This window comes from Palaemon carinicauda, chromosome 36 (genome assembly GCF_036898095.1).
Source record: "Palaemon carinicauda isolate YSFRI2023 chromosome 36, ASM3689809v2, whole genome shotgun sequence".
Lineage (NCBI taxonomy): Eukaryota > Metazoa > Arthropoda > Malacostraca > Decapoda > Palaemonidae > Palaemon > Palaemon carinicauda.
In genome coordinates this window covers 52,325,619-52,339,224 of record NC_090760.1, presented here as the reverse complement: position 1 = coordinate 52,339,224, position 13,606 = coordinate 52,325,619, and the positions used below count along the sequence as shown (strand labels likewise).

The window sequence follows — 13,606 nt, the reverse complement described above, 5'->3', positions numbered from 1 at the left end:
CTAAAATGCTCATCATTCTTATCGTCGTTGGGAAAGGAGAAGGGACCTTCACTGGAGGTGTTGATAGAGTGGGTTTGTGCTCTTGGATGGGAAGGAATTCCATAAATGAGAGGTGGCTCTTATCCCCATTTTATATGGAATTTTGGTATTCGATAAAATTGATTTCGATTTATGCTGAGTGGTCTATTGTGATGTTGATCGAAATGATTGAAAATATCTCCATTATTATTATTATTATTATTATTATTATTATTATTATTATTATTATTATTATTATTATTATTATTATTATTATTATTATTCAAGGCAAAATACTTGGCGTTTTTCACTGAAATAAAATTAATTATCTTCTATGATAATACTCTAATTGCATGTATCAATCATTTTCCCTATTATTTCGACTGACATATTTCTCTTTATCTTTCAGGAGTGACGGAATCATGGAACAGGGCTATGTCCTAGAGACTAACCATATAAATTTTTATATGGTCAGCACCCGAGCCCCATCGTCACCTAAGTTAAGATTAAGGAAGGCCAGACAAAGCCTGCAGAATGCTCAAAAGATAGGTCAATAGGCCTCACAGTCTCCCATCCATCGATGAGGTTGTGAACACTTATAGAAAATGTTTTCTCTCCTTATTAATCATTATTGTTTTTAACTAAACGAGCTGGACATTTGTTTTTTCTTTTTTTTTAAAAAGACTCCTTCCTGCTGGGAGTAAGGAAGCTGATGACTGGTACAACACACGGATATATGTTACCGTGGTCTAAAGCAATGCCAGGTAGGGCAATCGATCGGAACTACGGTCTAGCCCAAAGCCATACGAGAATTTTTCGAAAAAAAGGCAACCTTTTAATAAGAGGTTTTGTAATAGTATCCTTCAAATTACATTAATAATTTTATGATTATATGTGTAGATGCCAAAAGTATAAATCTAAGGAGTAAATTTGTCTAATAGATTACATTGTAATTCTTTTAATTGCTAAAAGTAATATATAATCAGATTATTTTTATAAGTCATTAGCAACTCTCCCTTTAGAACCTATTTTTATTCGCTATATGATAACTACATGTATTAATAATTGTCACATCGTTATTATAAGGCCTATACACATACGCACACATGGTTGCTAAAGAGGATATTCAAACAGGTACCAGTAGACATGGGACCTGACTACCGATCCAAACCCCCCCCCCCCTCTCTCTCTCTCTCTCTCTCTCTCTCTCTCTCTCTCTCTCTCTCTCTCTCTCTCTCTCTCTCTCTCTCTCTCTCTATGTGAGAGGAACTTATGGCATTGGAATCAAATGTTAAATTAGTAGTCTTATTTTAGATTTATAAAAGCTTCATTAATGGTTAACTTTAAACATGACATTATATTACAAGCAATTCACCATGAAAACGAACATATTTGATATTTGTGAATAACACTCGGTAGTTTTTCTTTCCGGTATAAAGTGAACCACACCCCAAGCATGAAAGGAGAGAGTGAATGTGTCTATGTTTTGCTCACGTGAGGACATTGACCCAACTCCCGTTCCACCTGCATACATTATACTGTATACACTTTAAGGACGGGGCTTTTTTTTTCTTTTTTTTTTTTTTTTTTTTTTGGCAAATAAGAAAAGAGTAATTTCTTTTTCATATCTATATCCACATTAAAAAGTGGAAAAAAAATTGCATTTATGATGAAACACGCCTAACGGACCATATTCATATTTGAATAAAGTTGACAATCATTTTAGAAAAGCAAAACATGGATTATTACTACGATTTCCAAAAAATAATTCAATAATTTCATTACATTAATATCTACAATAAGAAGCAATCACACACCCGGTAGATTGTCTCACAACTACCACCTAAATACCATTTATTCGCGCAGTATCGAGTAATCTAACAAACTCACAAAAATAACTGAAAAATAAACCAACAAACTATTAGTTTTAGATGTGAAATAGGTAAATATAGATTTCTAAATATCACACATGATATCAACCTTATATTTTAATGCTGGTTAAATACGAATAAATTCAGTAGGATGATATAAGCGGAATTGCAAGTGGTCCTTTATGCAGGCAAATATCAGAGGTGCTGACTTCAAAGAGAAGTACACCAACTGAGCCCATGATGAAAGGCTGGCATTTCTCTTCTCACTTTTATTCAAATATATAATTGGACCTCAAAGATACTGGTATTGAAGGGAATATTTAAGTTCAGAGAGAAATATCATAGGAGAAACCAAAAACCGTCAGGCAAAGTAAACATAAGACAGGAATTTGCATGTTATACAATGCGAACGTGGTAGAATAAAACAGGTTATATGGAGCAGTAGGAAAAAAAAATATCAGGAGGCACCCCCCCCCCCAAAAAAAAATAAAAAATTAATAACGGTATTAAAATTCTTAAATAGCAAATCTCAATAGCCCTAGGGTAAATAAGAACAAATATTATGTTAACTTATTACGGTGATAATTGAACAAATAGGGTACCTTTGAAAATATTTTGTTCTTGATAAAAAAAAATATTTCGAATAAACTAATATACAAATCTTACTAGAGATAAACGATATATGAGATGAGTAAATTCATAAATTTACTCAGCATAATAATCAAGAGATTTTTATCTTTTCCCAAGATCTCCTTCCCAGACATCAGTCAAGAATAATACGTTCTCTTACTTTGTAAGAGGAGATTCATTTGAATTGGGAAATTAAAAAATGGGAAGATGAAAACCTTTCCTAACCTGACTTTCTCTCTCTCTCTCTCTCTCTCTCTCTCTCTCTCTCTCTCTCTCTCTCTCTCTCTCTCTCTCTCTCTCTCTCTCTCTCTCTCTTTCGAGCAAATACATGGAGAGACACACCCACATTTCTTGAGAGCTAGTCGGGTGAGTAAAGTTTGTCCTATTTTTCAGGAATGCTCTTAATAGGATAAAGGAATTAATGGCGTATATTTCAGTCGTATGAGACGTGAATATCTGTTACACTGATTGTCTGCTTCCTTCTTCCTTTAGTAATAATGCTACTTATGGAACTCCATTTCGATTCCCAAAAGAGAAATTTCTCAGAACCTTTCCAGAAAACCCCAGTGGGATACAATTATGGGTCGTAGTTGTGATTTTGATGGGAATGGAATTACTCTCGTTATAACCATCCATCAAAATAATATATATCAGTCTGTGTGTTTCTCTGTTCACAACATTCCAATTTGTTACAATGCGTTATTTATCCAACGAATGAGCATTGATATCTATATATGATTGATAAAATAAGTATCGATTCCTTAAACTTTTGAGCGGAAATTTGGATTGCCTACTAACATCAGCCTTTTAGAAAATTCAATTGCCATCTTTTTTTTTATCTAATGTACCAAAAAATAAAAAAACACTAGCATCCGATAGATTTTTCTTTATTACACTTTTATCAGAGCTTAATGCAAAGTCAACAAAAAAAATAATATACAAATTTTATAAAAGATATCCAAGAACTTTTAATTACAAGTTTCTTCCAAGAGAAAAATCTTTTATAAATGAAAGCCTTATATTCGTTAATCTTTAGAATACAGCTGTCAACTAACTTTTGGGTACATTAAATTTGTTAGCCCCAAAAATGCATAACTGGTTGTGATATGGCCAATGATAAGATCTTCGAGTTGTTTAAAATAAAAAAAAAATAAAAAGTCTTCAACAACAACGTCCTTGAAGTTATCTCTAAATGATTTCACTAACATTTGCCTTTAGCTATGGGATGCTTGTATTACCAGGATTCTGAGTTCTTACTTCATTGTTAAAAAAAAAAAAAAAAAAAAAAAAAAAAAAAAAAAAAAAAAAAAAATGTCTTAAATAGCGGTAAAATTCCTGGAATAGATGTTGTCAGACATTTACCGTTTTAAAAACGGATATACTGATGTTAACGAATTATGTTACGATCACGAACAGTAAAGGATAATAACATAGTAGGCTAAGAATTACGGTCAACTATATATTTGAAAATACGACTGAGAACCGTATATTTTTACGGAAATTTCCGACTAAAATTTGGATTTTATAACAGTGTTAATATCATCAAACACGTCTTCATCAGGAAACTCTGGTTAGGCTGCTTGCACCAATAATTTATTCCTAGCTTTCTAAATAAAAATAAATACCCATTTAAGTGTCTGAGAACTATTTGTTCTCTTTGGATATAAAATTGAATAAATGATTTATTCCTTTATTCGTAAATAACAGTAAATACGTATTTAAGTGTCAAAAAAAAAAATATTCAATTATTTTCTTTCTATATAAAACTGGATAAAAACATGCAATTTGTACTAGACTAATCAGCACTATTAGTAACATAAATCCTTAATATTCAAAATATATAAATATAAATTACACAGGCTTCTAGCATATCAGCTTTCTACATTGGTTAGCTCTCGGGTGTGGGCCTGTAACTTATTTTTTAAGTGAAACATGCAATTATTCATAACGCTTAATGACCTCGAAATAAAACAGAATGAAATGTTCCTTTTGAGAATAATAAACGTATATGAAGGTTTGTATTTAATGCCCAATAATAATTCGTTTTCTGGAGTATCATATTTGAAGATTTAAAGAAAAGAATTTATATACCATGAATTGTTTCACTTTTTTAAATATTAATGTTGAATTAGAAAAAAAATATATATATACAACATGATTTTTATGCATTATATTCATCGTACTATACTGTAATATAGATGATCGTTTGTTGAATAGTTTGCTTCGTATTTCACTGTTCCGTTGAACTTTATGCAAGATGTTACTTACATATTTTCTTACAGAAAGCAATATATATATATATATATATATATATATATATATATATATATATATATATATATATATATATATATATATATATATATATATATATATATATATATATATATATCACCACTCTGGATTTTGATCAATTTACATATCAACTACAATTGCATTTAATGTCAGATTCTATCTTTGGGGATATATACCGAAAGGATATTTATTCATAATTAATGCTTCTGGATGGGCGAAGATTCGAACCTAAACATTTTAGCCATAACTATGCCAGCAGAGACTCTACTAATCGAAGGATATACATAACTCGCTTATTTTTCATTTGGGAGATTAGTGGCTTGCCCGGCAGAGCTTCTATTTTCGATGATGCATTTGACAGGATCAGCCAATTTCGTGCCAAAGTGAACTGAGAATTCTCAAAATGGGTATCTCACAGGCACCAATCTATTCTCATTCACTACCACAAATTTATCAGGGATATGATATGAATTATTTATTATTTACTTATAAATTATTTTCTAAATTTATTATTTATTTTTTTATTTGTTATCTCTGATCAATACCTTAGGCTTTGTTTCAAGGTACGAGATTGAAAATTTATTTGAAATATGGCATACATACTAAAGATGTGTTATTTAGGATTTAAATGAATTGGATTTCTTTAAAAGGAGCAAAAAGGTAATCTGTCTATAATTATGATTATATGATATATAACATTCAATATGATTTAAGTCAGCCTCGAGCAACGAGCAGTTTAAGTTATATGCTTTAACGTTTATTACAATCTGAAAAGTATATGGGAAGTTAGTTATACATGTGCATTTTCATGAATTATTCATTCTTTTTAATTCTGGTGAATGCATCAGCATGAAAAATTTAGCAAAAATCTAGAACCTTCCTTGAGGCAAACCCTGTAAATCAATTTCATTATGACATGAAATTAACCAATGAAGGAAATGTAACTGGTATATATTAGGAATCCTATTTGGTATTCACCTGACAATCATTCAGCAAGTTGCTTGTAATTGGAATTAATTGTTTGAGAACAAGCAGTTAAGTGAAAGGGAAGCGTCTCATGAACATTGATACATGAAGAATGTAAAAGCCAATATAATGATAAAAAAAAGTTTCACCTTCTGTATCTTGATTATACTTATTACTCTGTTGCTTTTTCACGTGTTTCTTATCTCTTTTGTTTGTGGATATTGATTATACCCTTTTGATAAAAAGAGAAAATCACACTTCAGACCAGTCAGATATCATTAAAAAACAAATTGAATTCTTAATTCTGGATATATATTATGATATGTTAGAAAAATATTAGTACGGCTAAATTCCATATTATTATTGATGGATGTATACTACTACAAAAGAAAACATGTAGCTGTCTGGCTTTAGACCTCGGAAAAATTGAATGTAGGAGACCATTTAAAAATTGTTTTATCCTTCAGTGAAAAGCAATAACGCTCCTAAGGTTAATCTCTTTTTGCGATTTTAGATAGGTATGGAACTAAGAAATTTGAGAGATCGTCCAGAGCACAGACGAACGAAACCTATGGCCTCAGCCAATGTCATTAAAACAGCTGATGAAGCAGTATAATCCTGTAATAATATGTGCAATGAATGAGTTACCCAAAAAAATGCAGATTGTTCATGATCTCCAATATATTTGCCGAGTTCCAGAATCAGTGTCAACAGATACCAGTCCCTGAAAAAAAAACGATGGTATGAAAATATGCAGATGGAGAGCAACAAGATTCTTGTCAGATATAGAGATATAACAGAATTCTGTATATAGTTTTCATCAATTATATACGTTTTCTATATTTACGACCTCCAGGTACTGGTCCAATATTTAGAATGTATCCCACCTTCATGTTTTCTTAGTAATGGCTACCTTCCACAAAACATGGCCTTATACTTTACCTTAAGAGTTGTTTTCCCGGTCATATCACACAGTATAACCATGTACCCTACAAGAGCTGCAAAATTAGTTTATCTTATACATGCTTATTTAGCATATCACACAACATATTGCATGTTATTGTCAAATCCATATTATCAAAACATTTAGAAAATGACAGTCTTCAGTTTCTTCTTGAAAGCCTTGATATCTTCAGTCTCCTATATGTTCAGTAGACATAATTTTAGCCTCCAATAAATTTGAAACCATCTGTCACAATTCAAGTGTGTGTAGAATTTGGTGGCTGCGCGATGTGCAGTAATTCTCTTAGATATTTTGGACGTCAGGTTCTGATAACTTGATGAGATATTACACATACCTTAATCTCCATTCTATCTTTAATAAGCAGCTATTGTAATTGAATTAGTAAAAGGGTAATCCTTTCTCAGGCGGGGGGTGGTGACTTTTTAGTAGCGGTTTATGCATAACTGGATCAGAACTAGCGCTAAGCTCGAGCAATATCGAGGTAGCACATTTGTCCTATTCTATCATTTGCACCATATTTACAACAGAACAAATAGTTGTGTGTATGCTGACTGGTTGTCTGGTAATGATTCAATTCTTTGTAAGTGACTAATTACTGGTTGAAGAATCACACAATCTGGATAGTTTCTAAAAGTAGGGCTGTTTGAACTTAATTCCAGATAATATAGAGCACCTTTCAGAAACGGTGTAACTATAATCACTTTCTCAGATTTAGGAAACTAACACTCAGCGATACTAATATTACTATTCAAGTAATTATGTCACAAGACTAGAAAAGTTTCTGTGTCCAATCATTTCAGATATTTTCATGGGATCAATTGTACAGTTATTTTTCTTTAAATTCTCAATAATACTGGTATTTTCATTTGTTCATAGCATTGAATCTTGTTAGTTTTAGCTCTATATCTGATATGGAGTATTTGTAAATGATTATTATTATTATTATTATTATTATTATTATTATTATTATTATTATTATTATTATTATTATTATTATTATTATTATTATTATCTAAGCTATAACCCTATTTGGAAAAGCAATGTGCTATAAGCCCAATGGTTCCAACAGGGTAAAATAGCTCAGCAAGAAAAGGAAACGAGGAAAGAAATAAACTACAAGAGAAGTAATAAACCACCAAAATAAAACATATTAAGAACAGTAACAACATCTTTCATATATAAACTATAAAAACTTCAAAAACAGAGAAATAAGATAGCATAGAGTGATCGAGTGTGCCGTGAAGAAAGAGAACTCTACTATAAGACAGTGAAAGACCATTGTACACAGGCTATGGCACTACACACCACTAGAGAACAATGGTTTGATTTTGGTGTGTCCTCCTCCTTGAAGAGCTGCTTACCATAGCTAAAGATTCTCTTCTACCCTTACTAAGAGGAGAGGAGCCACTGAATAATTACAGTGCAGTAGTTATCCCCCTAAATGAAGAATTGTTTGGTAATCTCAGTGTTGTAGGTTGGATGAGTACGGAGGAGAATGTGGAAAGAATAGCCTTGACTATTCGGTGCATTTGTAGGCAAAAATAAAATGAGTAGTAACCAGAGTGGGATCCAATGTGGTACTGTCTGGACAGTCAAAGGACCCATTATCTCTCTAGCAGTAGTATCTCAATGGGTGGCTGGTGCCGTGGTCAGCCTACTACCTATCAATTATTAGTCTATCTCGTATAACCCTGCACAGCCAGTTCCTGTTCAGCAAAAGTAAATTGATTCCCAAGCCCAAACAGCTTCCAGTCTCACTGACTGGTAGAACACCATCCTATCAGGCAATTTCACACTTATGCTTAAAAGAAAGGTATATTCATAAGTAAAAGATTACCACTCGCCCTCCTGCATGTGCCCACATTGCCCCAGGGAGCCTCCAAGACCTCCTTTTGAAAATGAGGTAAGCATATCTACTGACCTTTGGCCTATGTAGAAGGAGGATTTTATCTCATCCTTTTCCACTGCAACTGCATTGATTTCCTAATCAAAATACGCAGGGACGTCAATATTAACTGGCCCCTTACCATAGTGGAAAACAACTTCTGCCGACTTGCGACCTAAGCAATTTCTTTTGTTGTCATCTTTAAAATGGCGAAGATTTAAAATCTGGATCTAGAATCCGCATCAGGATCTAGCTTATCTCAAAAATTTAATGGAGTTGTCCATAAAATAAGATCTATCTGTGGTGAAATTTTGTCAAAATCTGTCGAGAAGCTTTGACGTAACCCTGTCCACAGACAGACGGCGAGATATAGAAATCTGGATTTAAAATCAGAATCAGGAACCGGATCATCTCCAAAAGTTGATGGAGTCATTCATGGACTAAGATCTATCTGTGGTGAAAACTTTGTTAGAATCCACCGTGTAGTTTTGACTTAACAATGTCTATGACAGACAGACATTCAGATAAATCCATATTTAAAATCCAAATATTGAACTGGATCGTCTCCAAAAGTTAATGGAGCAGTCCATTGACTAAGTTTTGACGTAACCTTGTCCAAAGACAGTTAGACAGAAAGATGAATCTGTATTTAAAATTCGAAACTGGAACTAGATCATCTTCAAAAGTTAATGGAGTCATCCGCGGCCTAAGATATATCTGTGGTGAAAATTTTGTCAAACCGTCGAGTAATTTTGATGTAGCCCTGTCCACAGACACACAGATACACAGAAAAATCCGGATCTGGAACTGGATCATCTCCAAACGTTAATATGGTGCAATTTTCCTCAAAATCCGCCAATTTCATTTGACGTTATCTCTTAAATAGTGGAGAATGCTAATCCGGATCTTCAATGCAGGATTTTGGTTATCTTCAAAATTTACTGTGGCCGTCCATGACCTAAGGTCAATCTGTGCTAGCAATTTTGTCAAAATCTGTCGAGTAATTTTGACGAAATCTTGTTCACAGACAGATAGGCAGACATGCAAACAAATTAATAGATAGATAATCCTACTCGATTTTATAACCTCCTTGGTGTAAGTAATAATTAATAGACCATCAATATTTTTTTCTCACCAATTGTTCAGAGGTTTGTCTTCTATTTCCAACCTATGAAACATAAAGACCTATAATATTGCCCTTTTATCAGTCAGATAAGTAAGTCATACTTTAATTCAAGTACTGAAATTTAGAGACTTGTTTTGTTTGAGAAGTTGAAGAAATTGTCAAATTGATATATCATCTTAACACCCAGGATAGGTGTGGTGGGTCGTATATGACCTGGTGAGGTTAAAAGAAAAAAAAAAAAGTTTTTTTGCCATAATTTTTCGTCCGCTTTGGTTGGGCGTGATATTGACCTGCGAGACCTCAGTTCAGTGTGCGCAGCAGTCAGGTGAGGACCCATTTGATCTCTGCTATTTTCCTTGTGCTATTTCTGAGATACCCTGGGTCCAGTTCGACCCATCAATACCTAATTAGGGTATGTTTTGTAATATCAAAGTTTTTTATAAGTATCGAATGTGCAGTAGTGTTTTGGCGTGTATAAAAAGGATTGTCGTAAAGTGTTTGTGAATGACTTCTACCCCGTATTTTTCATAAAATAGTTTATAATTTTTCCTGTTCTTGTAAGTTTGTACCTTTATGATAACTTGATTATGATCATTATTTTATTTTTTTTTAATTGCCAAATAATCCATAAACTTCATTCTAGCAACCATAATATTCTTATGCACATCTTCGAACAATTATATATGTGAATAACTCGTTGATATTGACATATCTTTCTCCATTTCAGTTAGCAGATTTGGCCTTACAAGGTGGTGTGGTAGGTGACCATTCTTTTTAGCATATCAGACAGGTAAGCTGGCATAGGTCTATGTATTCCTCTTTCTTATAAAATTTTTGATATTTTGATGCAGAGATACCATGCTCAGCAATGGATATAAGGATTTTTGTTGAAAAATTTCATTATAGAAAAAAAATTGCCCCTATATATAACACTAAATAATATCCTAGTACATATTCTTTTACACATTTTTTCTGTACAATAATAATACAATATCCTGTAAAAATTTCAGCCACTAAGTCATTTATCTACCATAAATAAATTGGCCCCCCGTAAAACATATACTTTTTTCTCATTTCAGGAAACGGTCCCTTGTGGGTCCTCATGCCCTGGATCTCAGCAAATGGTGCTCAATTATCGTAAAAAAGTGCTTAGAAGAGTTTTAGTTTATTTCCATATTTGGATTTTAGGTGAATATTTTTGTAAAGTCTTTTTATATACTTATTTATTTAATTTATTTGTAATAAATATTTATTTAGGACTTAGCTTTTATTCACTTTTTTTTTAAAGATTAGAATACTCTGAATTTTCTTTATATTATAAGGTTGTGAATTGGCTTGTAAGTGAAGTTTCTATGATTTTTTGGGGAGGTAGACTCATCGAAACCTATCCAAGGTGGTGAAGTAACGATACCTATCCAGGGTTAACATTAACTAAAGGGTTTCGATGGTTATTCAACTTTCTAGCCCAACTGTTTGGCTACCTCCCCCCCCCAAAAAAAAAAGAAAAAAAAATCCTAAAGTCTTAAAACAAAACAAAATATATGTTCGAATTGGAAACGCCCATAAAAAAAATTATTCTTATGATGATATTCATTATATATATATATATATATATATATATATATATATATATATATATATATATATATATATATATATATATATATATATATATATATATATATATATATATATATATATATATATATATATATATAAAGTTCATGCTCCGATTATTTACGCCTATTCACTGGTAACTGTAAGGAATAAATTGGATTTGAGAGAATGGGCTGCTATGAACCAATGAGAAAATCATTGAACTACACACCTAATGAGACTGGTCTTCTTTCGATTGATGAAAGCTACAATTGACGATAAGGCTCTTCTGTTGTACAATATAAAATCATGAAAACAAAAACTTCCTTGAAATATTTTAAGAACAGAAACTTTCTAATTTCGTTTTGAAATCACAATCTCATGTGATGTTTTCCGTAGTCATTGTATATAGATTTTTCCGTGTACAGGCAAACGTCTCTTCCAACCTATGTAACCAGCAATATCAAAGAAAATATGACATTGGGAACTTTTATGAGGGATTTTTTATATCTGAACAGGATGAATGCTTTCAATATTACAATAATTTTACATCAGATATGTTGATTTTCTTTGGTAGATATAAAACTCCAGAAACTGCGTGCTGTGCTTTATTCCTAATCCTTCAGAATCTCTATATACACTGACTAACTTATTTACAGTTTTATAGTTATAGTAAACAACAGATAAATAACATATGAGTAATGTTACAATGGATTGGATATTTACAGTAAAGTAGTGAAGTTGTTTTCAGGTAACAGTATGTACACAAACAACTAAACAAGTAATTAACATAAACATCCCCCTTTCTTTGGGTTTTGACAAAAATAAGAAAGTAAACAAATTGATATAACATAATATAAGGAACAAGTAGGATACATTGTAAACAATCAAATATAAAACAATAAATCATTCTCCCTTCATCTTTTCCTGCAGACGAGCTGATCTTCTTCGCAATTTAGGCGTGTCGCAAATAGGATGATAGCTTATTTGTTCATCATTAACGTTGGTTTCCCTCAATTTACTAGTTTCTTCCATCTCTGGTATTGCCGATGAATCCTGTGTAGTTGGACGGATATGAATTGTATTTCTTCTATAAATTCCTCCTTCCCTTCCCTCAATTACATAGGATCGGTTTCCTTGTGTATGGCTAATGAGCCCCTTTTCCCAACCCTTCTTGTCTGGATTTTTATAATATACAGGTTGCCCCTCGTTTAATGGTGTCATATCTCTTGTAGTTTTATCATAATATTTCTTTATGGATTCTCTCCGTGTTTCCCTTTTTTGAAAAACTGGATTGTCATTGTTCATAATTTCAGGAATTATCGACCGTAATTTACGTCCGAACATCATCTGAGCTGGACTTGAGTTAGAGTCTTGACGTTGTGTATTTCTCAGGTCTAGTAACGCCAAATATTGATCTTTTCCATCTGCATGCGTCTTCTTCATCATATTTTTTACAATTTTAACTGCCGCTTCAGCCTTCCCATTTCCTTGAGGATGTCCAGGAGATGACATCCTGTGCTCTATACCCCACTCTTTAACAAAAACTTTAAAACTGAAACGAGCTTAATTGTGGTCCTCCATCGGACACTAATTGGGTAGGAATGCCGTATCTAGCAAACATCTTCTTGATTATCGCTATAACATGATTTGAAGTTGTTGACGTTAGAAACTCTACTTCAGTGAATGAGGAATAATAATCAACAATGACTAAATAATTTCTTCCAACAATCTCAAACAAATCTAATCCGATTTTATTCCAGGGTCTGCTTCCGTCATTAACATCCATCAACGATTCCTTCTGGTTTCGAGGTTTATACTGCTGGAAAATGTCACATGAATTGGCCATTTGCTTTATTTCTTTCGACATCCCTGCCCAAAATATTGCATCTCGTGCTAGTCGCATCATGCTATCGTAACCAAGATGAGCTACATAAAGCTTCGTTTTAATTGAATCTCGTAGTCTACGAGGAATCAGTATAAGAGTTCCCTTTAGAATGATGCCGTCTTGGTAACTCATGGAATCTGTAAAATCGAAGTAAGGTTTTAATACTTCGGAAATTATGTCTTTGCGATCAGGTCATCCTTCCTTGATTACAGACAATAATTCTTGCAGCTCTTCGTCGTTTGTGGTGGCGTCTCTTACTTCCTTCAAAATTGAATCAGGGTAATTTTTCAGTGAATTTATCATCCTTACCAATGTGTCTCTATTTTCCTCTTTTGGGCAGGCCCTGCTAAGGGTATCGGCTAACAAT

General features: G+C 32.7%; 1 protein-coding gene across 1 annotated transcript; it reads right to left on the bottom strand.

Moving 5' to 3' along the window:
• Nucleotides 1–12,257: 12,257 nt before the first annotated feature.
• On the bottom strand, nucleotides 12,258–12,866 carry LOC137628624 (uncharacterized). The gene has a single exon (XM_068359776.1). The coding sequence runs from the start codon at nucleotides 12,864–12,866 to the stop codon at nucleotides 12,258–12,260; it is 609 nt and encodes a 202-aa protein (XP_068215877.1).
• Nucleotides 12,867–13,606: the final 740 nt, after the last annotated feature.

Coding starts and splice junctions, on each gene's coding strand:
- LOC137628624 (XM_068359776.1), bottom strand. CDS start 12,866: ATGTCATCTCCTGGACATCCTCAAGGAAATGGGAAGGCTGAAGCGGCA.